Source organism: Trichosurus vulpecula, chromosome X, assembly GCF_011100635.1.
Source record: "Trichosurus vulpecula isolate mTriVul1 chromosome X, mTriVul1.pri, whole genome shotgun sequence".
Taxonomy (NCBI): domain Eukaryota; kingdom Metazoa; phylum Chordata; class Mammalia; order Diprotodontia; family Phalangeridae; genus Trichosurus; species Trichosurus vulpecula.
The window spans coordinates 42,307,072-42,319,815 of record NC_050582.1 but is presented as its reverse complement, the minus strand read 5'-3'; the positions used below and the strand labels follow the sequence as shown (position 1 = coordinate 42,319,815).

Below are 12,744 nucleotides of genomic sequence, written 5' to 3'. Positions count from 1 at the left end.
CTCCACTGCCCCTGGGGCGGTAGCCAAACCGTGAACTCCTTCCACTCCCGCAGCTTTTCCCACTAACCTTCTCTGTTGTCTTTGGTGTTTGTGGGTTGAGAAGTCTGGTAACTGCTGCAGCTCACTGATTCAGGGCGCTAGGGCACACTCCACCTGGCTCCCGGTCTGGTTGGTCCGCACCGCTCACGCTGGGCTCTGCTGTGCTCCCAGCTCCGTGTGGGATAGACCTCACCCAGAGACCATCCAGGCTGTCCTGGGCTGGAGCCCTGCTTCCCTCTGCTGTTTTGTGGGTTCTGCAGTTCTAGAATTGGTTCAGAGCCATTTTTTATAAGTTTTTGGAGGGACTCAGCGGGGAGCTCACGCTAGTCCCTGCTTTCCAGCCGCCATTTTGGCTCCAAACATTTTTTCATATGGCTGTAGATAGCTTTGATTATTTCATCTGAAAACTGTTCACCTATTTTGATCATTTATCAATTGGAGAATGCTCTTATTTTTAGAAATTTGACTCAGTTCTCTATATGTTTGAGAAATAAGGCCTTTATTAGAGAAACTTGCTTCAAAAAATTTTTTCACAGTTACTATTTGCTAACTGTATTTCCCTCCATCCTATTCCCTCCCATCATTTATTCTATTCTCCCTCTTCTTTCACCTTGTCCTTCCTCAAAAGCGTTGCTTCTGACTACCCCCCTTCCCCCAATCTGCTCTCCCTTTCATCACCCCCCCTTCTCTTACCCCCATCCCCTCATATTTTCCTGTAGGGTAAGAAAGATTTGTATACCCAATTGAGTATGTATATTATTTCCTCTCTGAGCCAATTGTGATTAAAGTAAGGTTCACTCACTCCCCCTCACCTCCCCGCTCTTTCCGTCCACTGTAAAAGCTTTTTCTTGCCTCTTTTATATGAGATAATTTACTCCATTCTACCTCTCCCTTCTTCTCCCAGTACATTCCTCTCCCACCCTTTCATTTCATTTTTTAGATATCATCCCTTCATATCCAACTCAAGCCTGTGCCTCCTGTCTATATATATTCCTTTTAACTTTCCTAATAATGAGAAAGTTCTTATGATTTTCAAGTATCATCTTCCCATGTAGGACTGTGAACAGTTTAGCCTTATTAAGTCCCTTATGATTTCCTTTCCTGTTAACCTTTTTGTGCTTCTCTTGAGTCTTGTACTTAAAAAGTCAAATTTTCTATTCTGGTCTTTTCATCAAGAATTTTTGGAAGTCCTTTGTTTCATTGAACATCTATTTTTCCCCCTGAAGAATTATACTCAGTTTCACTCTGTAGGTGATTCTTGGTTGTAATCCTAACTCCTTTGCCCTATGGAATATAATATTCCAAGCCCTACAATCCTTTAAGGTAGAAGCTGCTAAATCTTGTGTTATCTTGACTATGGCAGCACAATACTTAAAATGTTTCTTTCTGGTTGCTTGCAATATTTTCTCCTTGACCTGGGAGCTCTGGAATTTGGCTATAATATTCCTGGGAGTTTTCATTTTGGGATCTCTTTCAGGAGGTGATCGATGGATTCTTTCAGTTTCTATTTTACCTTCTGGTTCTAGAATATGAGGGCAGTTGTCCTCGATAATTTCTTGAAAGATGATGTCTAGGTTTTTTTTATCATGACTTTCAGGTAGTCCAATAATTCTTAAATTATTTCTCCTGGATCTATTTTCCAGGTCAGTTGTTTTTCCAATGAGATACTTCACATTGTCTTCTTTTTTCATTCTTTTGGTTTTGTTTTATTGTTTCTTGATTACTCATAAAGTCATTAGCTTCCATTTGCTCCATTGTAATTTTTAAGGGATTATTTTCTTCTGTGAGCTTTTGAATATCCTTTTCCATTTGGCCAGTTCTACTTATTTAAGCAGTTTTTTTTTCTTCAGTCAATTTTTGTGCCTTTTTTCCCATTTGGCCAATTCTGCTTTTAAGGTATTCTTCTCCTCATTGGCTTTTTGTACCTTTTAGCCTAGTCTGTTTTTAAGATGTTGTTTACTTCAGCATTATTTTGTCTCCTTTAGCAAGTTCTTGACTTGTTTTTCATGATTTTTTTGCCTTCCCAATTTGTCTTCCCAATTTTTCCTCTTCCTTTCTTACTTGATTTTCAAAATCCTTTTTGAGCTCTTCCATGGCCCGAGACCAATTCATATTTTCCTTGGAGGCTTTGGAAGTAGGAGCTTTGACTTTGTTATCTTCTTCTGAGTGTGTTTTGATCTTCTTTGTCACCATAGTAACTTTCTATGGTTAGATTTTTCCCCTGTCATTTGCTCATTTTCCCAGCCTATTTCTTGACTTTTAACTCTTTGTTAAAAGAGTAGAGGGTCTGCTTCCAGGGTAGAGGACACACTGGCCCAAGCTTCAGGGATTTTGTGCAGCTATTTTCAAAGATACTTCTAGGGACCTGTGAGTTTTCAGTTCTTCCAAGATGGTATAATCTGAGGAGAGGTGTGTTTATTACTCTCCTGGCCTGTGCTCTGGTCTGTGAGTGACCACAAGCACTATTTTTGGTCTTGGAACTGTGACAAAGGTCCCAGCTACACAGTGGCTACAAACTCTGTGTGCTAGTGCTCCTCCTTGCCCTGTGATTGCCACCCAGGACTGCAACCTGGACCCAAATATGGGCAAAGCAACAGAGTCCTGCCTCAATGCTAGCAAAGAGATCCTTGTAATCTCCTTCTGACCAGTTGTTTGACCCCCTTACAATCTGTGGGCTAAAAGCTCTGGAAGCAGCTGCTGCTGCTAATCCAATGGCTCCCAAGGCATGCTTCTGGTTTGCTGGGGCTGGATCTGTGCTTGTGTGGCCTGTATTCTCATCCAGGTGCAATAGACCTTTCTTGCTGACCTTCTAAGTTGTCTTTGGCTGGAAAGTTATTTCACTCTGTCCTTGTGTGGGTTCTGCTGCTCAAGGAATTGTTTGATGGCATTATTTAAAGGTGATAGGAGGGGTTTTGGAGAGAGCTCAGGCGAGTTGCTGCCTTTTCTCTGCCCTCTTGGCTCTGCCCTCCACATTTTCCAATTATTCAGCTTCATTTCAGAGATATTTTTATTGATATTGTTTATATGGTTTGTATAATGTCCTTTTGGTTTTATTTAACTCACACTGCATCAATTTATACAGCTCTCCCCATGCTCTCTGGATTCCTCATGTTCATCATTTCTTACTGAACAATAACATTCCTAACATTTATATACAACAGTTCGTTCAAATATTCCTTAATTGATGGACATCCATTCTACTTCTCTGCTACCTTAAAAAAGTCCTGCTACAAATATTTTGACATATATTAGAGCTTATTTTCTGTCTTTGGCATCCTTGGGGTATGTAGTAGGATATAGTAGGATTGTTGGGTTGAAGAGGATGAACAATTTACATGTTTGTTCTTTAAATTGTGTGAACCCATGTGGGAGGGGGATCAGAAACTGAATTTCTCAATTATCAGGGTGAGGATGAACAATCCAGAGAAAGAGAAATCCCCAAACTACACCTAGGTACTTCATGTCAGGAGGTAGTTTTATATACAGGGATTTGTTGTTGTTGTTGAGTCATATCCAACTCTCCTTGACCCCACTTGGGGTTTTCTTGGCAAAGATCCTGGAGTGGTTTGCCATTTCCTTCTCCAGATCATTTTATAGATGAGGAAACTGAGGCAAATAGGGTGAAGTGACTTGCCTAGAGTCACACAGATAATAAGTGTCTGAGACCAGATTTGAACTCAGGAAGATGAGTCTTCCTGACTCCAGGCCTGGCACTCTCTCCTTTGTAGCACCACCTAGCTGCCCCAATACAGGGATTACATACATGTATTAAGATTTCCCTGTGTATCAGTAAATAAATATACTTAATAATCTAACTGTTCATTTAAAATATGAGATTCTTATCAGAATATACCCTGCCAGACAGGCATTATGTGGTTGCTTTATGGTAATGTAAATGCCAGTTAGTAATCACTGGCCTGAAAAAATACTGGAGCAGAGGGCAAGAAACTTGCAGAAGGTCACTCATACTGTAGCTATGTGACCATAGGCAAGTCATTCCTTGTCAAGTCAATGCTTCCTATTTTGTAAAATGAACATAATAATACTTAGGCACTAAATAGTATATATTTATATTTTATATAATACATATTAACATGTACCAGACATTGTGCTAAATGTTGGGGATACAAAAAGAAGCAAAAGATAATCCTTGGCCTCAAGGAGCTCACATTTTAATGGGAGAAACAAGTTGACAAGTACATACAAACAAGTTATATACAGGATAAACAGGAAATAATTTTAGAAGGGAAGAGACTAGAATTTAGAGGGGTTGGGAAAGGCTTCCTGGAAAAAGATGAGATTTTTAGCTGGGATTTAAAGGAAGCCAGGGAAGTATGTAAGTGAAGTTGAAGAGAGAGAACATTTCAGACATGAGGGGCAACCAGAAAAAATGCCTGGAGTAGAGAGATGGAGTGTCTTGCCTGTGGAAAACTAGTGGAGACTAGTTTCACTGGATCAAAGAGTTTGTACTGGGGGAGCAAGATGTAAGAAGATGGGAAAAGTAGGAGGAGATTAGGTCACGAAGGGATCTGAACGCCAAACAGAGCATTTTGTAATTGATCCTGGAAGTTATGGGGAGCCACTGGAGTTTAGTTAGTAGGGAGGTGACATGATTGGATCTGTGCATTAGAAAAGTCATTTTAGTGGCTGAATGGAGGATGGATTGGAGTGGGGAGAGACTTGGGGCAGGCAGACCTACCAGCAGCTATTGTAATAGTCCATCTTATATTGCCTACCCCTCAGGTTGTTAGGAGAATCAAATGAGATGATTCATATAAAACATTCTGTAATCATAATGTAAACAATCTAAATGTAAACTGTTATCATCATCAAATGATGGGTCTATCATATATTTTGACCTATTATCTTTATCAGTGGCACCCCTGGTATGGTGGAAAGTGACAAAATCATAAGACCTGGGTTGAAATTCTGGTTTTGATACATACATCCCAGGTGATCACAGACAAGCAATTTAGCCCTTCTTGTCTATTTCTTCATCTGAAAATAGGAATCATTGTATTTCAGCTACATAACTTTGAGGGCTGTTGTGATAAAAGTATTTTATAACCCTTAAAGTACTATAGAAATTGATATTATAAGAAGCATTTTCTTAAAAAAACAACCTTGTATGTTATACACAAGTTTAGAATATGCAGGATATTTATGAAGCCAGAGATCACCATCTTTCCTCATGCAAACTTAAAAAAAATCTTTCAGGAGAACCAGTAGCTAATTCCACAAAAGTAATACAGTAACTTTTCTATACAAAGATGGCGCTACTCACATTCTCTCATTGACTCTAGAAGTATGAGCTATATTGACTCCTCATTTTCTAACCTGATTACCCTCATGACCATCAGTGCACGTCTGGGAGCAATGTATTTATTCTAGGGGAAGGGGAAGGGGAAGGAATTTTCTGTCTGTACAAAGTTAAAGTTCTCATACCACAATGGCGCTCATTTACCTTGGCCTCATTTCCATTATGCTGTGACTCCCACACTGAGTTGACCCAGACTGCTCAATAAACACCGCAGCTATAGTGTCCTCTGTCTAGGCACCAGGAGAAGTAAAATCCCACAGTCACAGCACAAAGCTGGAAGGGACCACATAGTCTACCCTGAGGTAGCTGTGGCATTGTGGGGGGGGGGGGGAAGTACATGTCTTTGAGTCACAAGACCTGGGTTCCAGTCTTTATAGATGAGTGACCTTGGGCTGGTCACTGTGCCTTCTCAGACTTTAGCTTCCTTCTCTACCAAATGAAGATAATTCCTGTTCTGCCTTCCTCATTGGCTTGTTGTAAGGTCAAATGACTTAATATAAATCCAAAGTGCTTTGCCAATTATAAAGCACCATATAAATGTGTGCTCTCATCATCTTAGAGAGGAAATCAATGCTCAGAATAGGAAAATGACTTGCCCAAGGTCATATAGAAAAATAAAGGCAGAGCTGAAACTAGAATCCAGGTCTCCTGACTCCCAGTTCAGTACACTTTCCACTCCATTCCACTGCTGGTCTTTACAGGTTTTTTTTTAAAAAAGTTTACCAAATGTTTCCAGTTCCTTAACCATTCTCGATTTCTGAATGAATCTCTTAATTCAGCTGCTCATCATGCATGGAAAGCGATGGGTACAGCAATGCCTTGTAATTATTCCTCTTTACTGATTGTTTAGTCACTTTCCAGCTTCAAGCAAATTCTTCATGCAATAGTCACAGACTGTGAATATGAGCATAACACATATTGCGAAGCAATCAAAGCTTCAAAATTGTCAGTGAAATTACTTCTTAACTGAGTACACCTCCTCTTCCTCATTTCCTTCCCTCTTACCAGAAAGGATGGGGAGCAAGATAATGAGGCAGCAGAAGGAGCCAAAGATAAAAACAGAGAATTCTGGGTTTTCACAAATTCTCACAAGCTGAGATTGTGGCTTTCTACGTGTCAACAAATGTTAAAGGTGAACACAGAATTTTTACTACCTTCACCTTCGACTATAAAAATGGAGAGAAAATACACCTCATAGGGTGCTAGTGAGGTAGTCATAGACTAAGACAATGTCAGATCTAGGAAGGACTTGAATACATGAAAAAGAGAACGTCCAATTTGTGCGCTACTAATTTTTGTTATAGAATCTTAACTAGGCCCTCACTACAGCAAGGCAATCCCTTTTATGTCTCCATAATCCATTCATACTTCACCTTTGAATCCATCCACAAGGCTCCAATTGCACCCTTCTCATTCTTTCAGTTGAAGACCTTGTCCCATTATGTCACAGAAAAAAATGAGGATGTTTTCTGAGAGCTACCTCTTCTCCCCTTCTCCTCATCTTACATCACTCAGACCTCTTCTCCCACTATCTCCTCCACCCCTGTCTCACATGAATAAGGGGACCGCATCTTGGCAAGGTAAACCTGTCTACATGCACCCTTTATCCCATGATATCTCACCTTCTCCAGAAGATTATTCCCTCTGTCCCTACTCTCTCACTAATATTCAGTCTCTCCAGTCTACTGGCTGCTTCCTTGATGTCTATGAACATGTCCATATCTCCGCCATCCCTATAAAACAAAATAAAACCTTGCTTTATCTAACCTAGTTATTGCTCTATATCCATTCTCCCCTTCTTAGCTAACCTCCTAAAGAAACCCACCTACAGGTGAAGTCTCTACTTCTTTCCTCTCAATTACTTCTAAATTCTTTGCAATCTGGTTTCTGACAGCACTTGATAGAAACTGATCTCTCCAAAATTACCCATGGTCTCTTAATTGTCAAATCTAATGTTCTCAATCCTCATCCTTCCTTTCCTCTCAGTAAAATTGGACATGGTCCATCACTTTCTTTTCTTGGATATTCTCTTTAGGTTTCCATAACACTGCTTTCTCCTGATTCTCTCCCTACTTGCCTGACCAATCCTTCTCAGTCTCCTCTACTGGATCTTCATCCAGGGCATAACCACTAACAGTGTGGCCTCCAAGCTCTAGCCTGGCCCTCTTCTCTTCTCTTCTCCCTCCATACTATCTTGCTTGGTTATCTCATCAATTCCCATGGGTTCAATTTTCACCTCTATGCAGATGCTTCCTCTCTCCTGAGTTCTACTCATATCACCAAGAGCTGTTAGGACATCTTGAACTAGATGTCCTATAGACATATCAACCTCAATATGCCCAAAGTCAGTCCTTTTTCCTATCTGACCCCCAAACCCCCTCCTTCACTTCTCTACTGCTAGTAAAGCTATGATCATCCTTCCATTCATCCAGGCTCATAACCTTGGTGTCATCCTCAACTCACTCCACATATCCATACCACATAACCAGCAATGTTCATGTATTATTGTTTCTCCTTTTACAATGTCCCTTGTATAGATCTCCTTTCCATTCATGTGGCCACCGTCCTAGCACAAGCCATCATCACTTCACATTCTTCACTGCTCAGAGATTAGCTTTCATTTACACTACACTACACACACGGCATATTATGGACATATATTATGGATATATATATATATATAAAACAATATTTTAATGTTTTTGCATGTTGTCTCCTCCATTAGGAAGTGAGTCTCTTGAGGGTAAGAGCCACAGTTTTGTCTTTCTTTGCATCCCTAACATTTATTACAGTATTTGGTACAACATAAGCATAAGATAAATGCTTACTGCCTGAATGATTACTCCAAGCAGAGGGACTTCAAGAGATTATTTAGTTCTATTTGCTTAGTTTACAGACAAAGCTAATTCGGGCCTATTAAGGAAAAGGATGTGATCTTACTTACACATTTATAAATTATAAAGTGCTGGACAAGAAAGCCATTATCAGGTGTCCTTTGTCTAAGTCATGAATTTCATACTTCTTGCCCAATAAAATAGGACAAAGGAGAGACCTGGCATTAAAAGCCATCCACAATCTGACTCCAGCTGATCTTTCCAGTTTAATTTCACATTCCTCCCTGGCATGTACTCTGTTTCATCGAAACTGGCATACTGGATGTTTTCCATGCACATACAACATTCAGTCTTTATCTCTGGAATGCTCTGCCTCTTTTCCAATGCCTCTTGGAACCCCTAACTGCCTTTTTGGTCTCAGCTGATGTACCACCTAGTAGAATCAAATTCCTTAGGGGCCCATGCTGTCTAATTGTTGTTTTTCTTGTCTTTGTATCCCAAGTACCATGTATACAGTAGGTGCTTATTACATGCACATTAAATTGGTTTTAATGGCATCTAGAGAGCAAAACTCACGCATTATTCAACTGATGCTCCATCTAGCATTCAAAAACTCACCTTTCCACAATTTCTTGTCCATTCCAGCAAAAGGTATCATTTTCAACCACTGGACTGTGCCTGCAGACATAACCAGGTAAAGCACTGTAAAAGTCGCTTTGTGATCTCAACTTTGCAATTAGTTCCCTGAAAAGAAAAAAAAAACACACCCAACATTAGATAAATGTTGATTCCAGATGAAAATCTCATTTCTTGATTGGTATCCCAAAGGTTCAGACTGCTTAGAGGGTCCTAATAAGGATATTTCTGGCTTGGATCCACAGAATGTTAAAGTATAGTCAGTAATAATCCCTTTTTGTATCATTTTGCTTATTTAGGCTGTTTTATTTCTCATCAGTTTGATTTGGTATTTTGGTTTTTGTTTTAGTTCTTGATTTGCTGGTGCTATCTCTGGTTCTTGTTCACATCTTTGAATGCTTGGTAGGTGTCAAATGAAATAAAATAAAAGTAATTTGAAAAATTCACATATATTTTATAGGCCTTTGAATGCTGAAAAAGCGTTATTATTTGAAAATGGTCCATTTTTGTTCATTTACCCCTAGATATATATTACATAGACGTTCTCTAGTTATGAGTATCTCCTTTGTTGTCTCCAGATTTGGGGTGCTGCTCCCATATTGGTCCTTGTTTCTGTGTACTTTAGGAATGAGGCAGTCGAGAAGACCTTGGTCCAAAGCCTGTCTGATCCTATTGGTCCAACAAAGAATAAGTAACAACCCCTCTGAGTCTCAAGCAACTCTCCATGACTATAAATTACAGTCTTCTTATTCCCATATCTACAAAATCCTAAGTCCTTGATATATTGATTCATAGTTACTTTCACATATTTAGTTTGACAAACATTTAATAAAAACCTCTCTGCTCAGAATGCTGAGCTAGGGGTACAAAGGTGAACAAGCTGCAGACTCTTTCATTGAAGAATTTACAGTTTATTAGGGATTTAATGAGACAATTTACTATATTAAATATTACAGCTCATCATCAATAATTTATTGTTAGTTTATTATTATATTATTTAAGTAGGATAAAATAATTGTGGGGTAATACAGAGAGTATTGGGCTTATAGTCAAAAGACTTGGGTTCAGGTCCTAACTCTGCTACCTTATTAGCTATGTGACCATGGGAAAGTCCTTTCCCATCGATGGACCTCAGTTTCTCCATCTGTAAAATGAGGGGACTGGATCGTAACAGGTCCTGACTCCAGCTTGGGAATCCATCCTTCAATTCCCTCAAAGTTCTGTTGCTTCCAATGTCTATATATTTGACATGCTATAGCTTCTCTCTATATATTTATTTTAATGCCATTTTTTGCTTCCTTATGTTGCAATTAGAAACTGTAATGACAGAATGCAATGTGGTGATCCAACTCTCATGGATGGAGAAAACAGTTTTCCATAGAAATACCGACATAGCTTTTCCAATTTTTGTCTGTTGTCCTCTTTCCATTTTCATCCTTAAACGTTCTTGGGTTTATCTGGTTTAATTTGATTTCCCTTCAAGCTTTCTACAAACTCATTTTGCTTTCCACCAATTCTCCAAACTCTCCTCCACCTTCTCACTGTTTTAAGGGGTCATAGTTGACCATAATCTTCCTCTACCTTCCTCTCTAAGATATAGCAAATTAGGTTCATTTCTAAACAACTGTTCTTCTTGGCTGCCACATCTTCTTGCTTGGCAAGAACAGCAAGTATGCGCAAACTGGCTAGTTTTTAGGTTCTTTTGGTTGTCTCATTGTGACTACTGCTTTACCTCAGTTAAGCTTCATTAGGAAATGAAGATAGTACATGTGACCTTTTTTTGTTTCACGGACATGTTTAGCTGTCATATAACTGCCACACATTCCAATATTTAGCTTCCCCAGTTTGGGGGTGATTTGATCTTTGCTCTGACATGACAATCAAACTGTGCATGGATAGTTGATTTAGAAATGACTCTCAAGTCAGTAACTATTCCTTTCCTTTCTGTTAAGCTAACAGTCAATTTATTATATGTGTGTGAGTGATAGGTATTTAGGGCTCACCCTGTCTAGTGCTTCCTGACTCTTCTTGAGGAAAGTAGGCATGATTTGTTTGCAAGAAGTTTCTGTGTAGTTTATGAGCCTTTCGGCCTTATTTTTCATTCTGCACCATATCGTCATATATGGATGCAATGGAGTATTATTGTGATATAAGCAATGATAACTATGGACATGACTGAAGGACCAAACAGCAATAAAAGCATCAAATTGGGAGATATGCTCACCATAAACATTTTCCACTGTCATAGTGGATGCCAAATAGAAGAGGGATTCCCTATGGATGGCGAGGTCCTCCAGACGTGTCTGTTTCTGGATATTATGCTGTTTGATCAAGACCCAGAAGACAGCATAGTCTCTCAAATGAGATCCATAATCACCTTAAAGAGTTTGGCCTAACTCTTCCACATAGGAAAAAATCAAGGGGATGAAGGGAATTACCTCAACCATAATATGCAGTTGAATGGATAGCCCATTACATTAGCTTATCAATATATATGAGGTACCTTTCTAAGACTAAATTTTAGAGCACATCCCAATCCAATTCACAGAGATAGTTTCCTCACAGGAAGTTCCCTCTACTAATGAAATCATAGGTCTGGTCCCAAAAAATCATTATATCTGTCTTGGATGGACACTGCAGAGCAACTATATTGCATTTGATAAAATGCACGGTATTTTCAACATCACCAAGTTTATCCCTTCTACTGAGGATACCTTAGGGCTATAAAACATGTAAACATCATCTGTAGAGAAGCAAAATGGTGGCTCATCCAATGAGCAAAGGAAAGATACATGGTTAACATGAGCAAGCAGGATACAGTATATCACCAATGATGGAACTTCATAAAATTAATGTTGCAAAAGCTATCTTCGATGAGATAAATGACCAGAAGAAGATGTAGGAGATAGTCATGCAATGATCATAAGTAATCAGTTGGACATGAGGTGCATGTTCCCCTAGCACCCATGTTGAGACCCTAGAGGAATACCCTCTGAATTGATCACTTGACAAATATTTATGGGAATACATTGTGTATAATAGTTTCTGATAATTTTTCTTCTTTGTGATTTCCCTTTTTGTTGGTAATTTTATTTTCCTGACTTTTAAGAATTAAATTGGCTAGTACTTTAATAATTTTATTGGTCTCTAAAAATACATTTTCTTTCACTTATCAATTCAATTATTTTTGTTTTCAATTCTTGATTTCACTTTCAACTTCCAAAATGTCTTCTGTTGCGCATGTTTAGGGTTTATTAATTTGTTGACTTTGTAATTTCTTTTAACTATATGCTCAGCTCACAGGTCTTCTCTTTCGTTAATATACATTTTCAAATATTTAAATTTGTCTCTGAGGAATGCTTTAGCTGCATCCCATGTATTTTGTATTATAATCTTGATTTCAATATAATCTTTAAATTATTTGTATAATTTGCTCTTTGACCCACTCATTATTTAGCAAATCATTTTTAGTCTCCACTTGGGTCTGCATCTGTTGCACATGCCCTTATTGATTGCTGTTTTTATTGCCTTATGGTCTGTAAAGAAGAGTTTGAAATTTCTGCCTTTCTGCATTTATTCATGAGCTCTTTGTGCCATAGGAAAAAAAGATCAATTTTTCTGAAAATCTCATGTGTGTTTGAGAAAAAGTAAACTTTTTGCTATTTCCATTCAGTTTTTTCCATAAGTATATTAAAATCAATCTTTTCAGCATTCTGTTCAAGTCTGTAACCTCCTCCTATTGGATACTCTCTCCTTCTTTGGGTTCCAAGATTCCACTCTTCATCTTGTTTGATTTCTCCTTCTCAATCTCCTATGCTGGGTCATCTCTCTCCTGCCCATCAAGTTTGGGTGTCCACAAAGTTTCTGTCCTGGGCCCTCTTCATTTCTCTCTCCACACTCTCTCCCCTGTTGAGC

The 12,744-nt window shown here is 38.8% G+C and overlaps 1 protein-coding gene across 3 annotated transcripts in view; it reads right to left on the bottom strand.

The window, feature by feature from the left end:
• Nucleotides 1-12,744, bottom strand: part of GPC3 (glypican 3) — a 705,431-nt gene that overhangs the window by 278,556 nt on the left and 414,131 nt on the right. For all 3 annotated transcript variants that reach the window (XM_036740234.1, XM_036740236.1, XM_036740237.1), the window contains one exon: nucleotides 8,812-8,937. In XM_036740234.1, coding sequence (XP_036596129.1) covers nucleotides 8,812-8,937 — 126 coding nt within the window. The remainder of the gene's footprint in view (nucleotides 1-8,811; nucleotides 8,938-12,744) is intronic.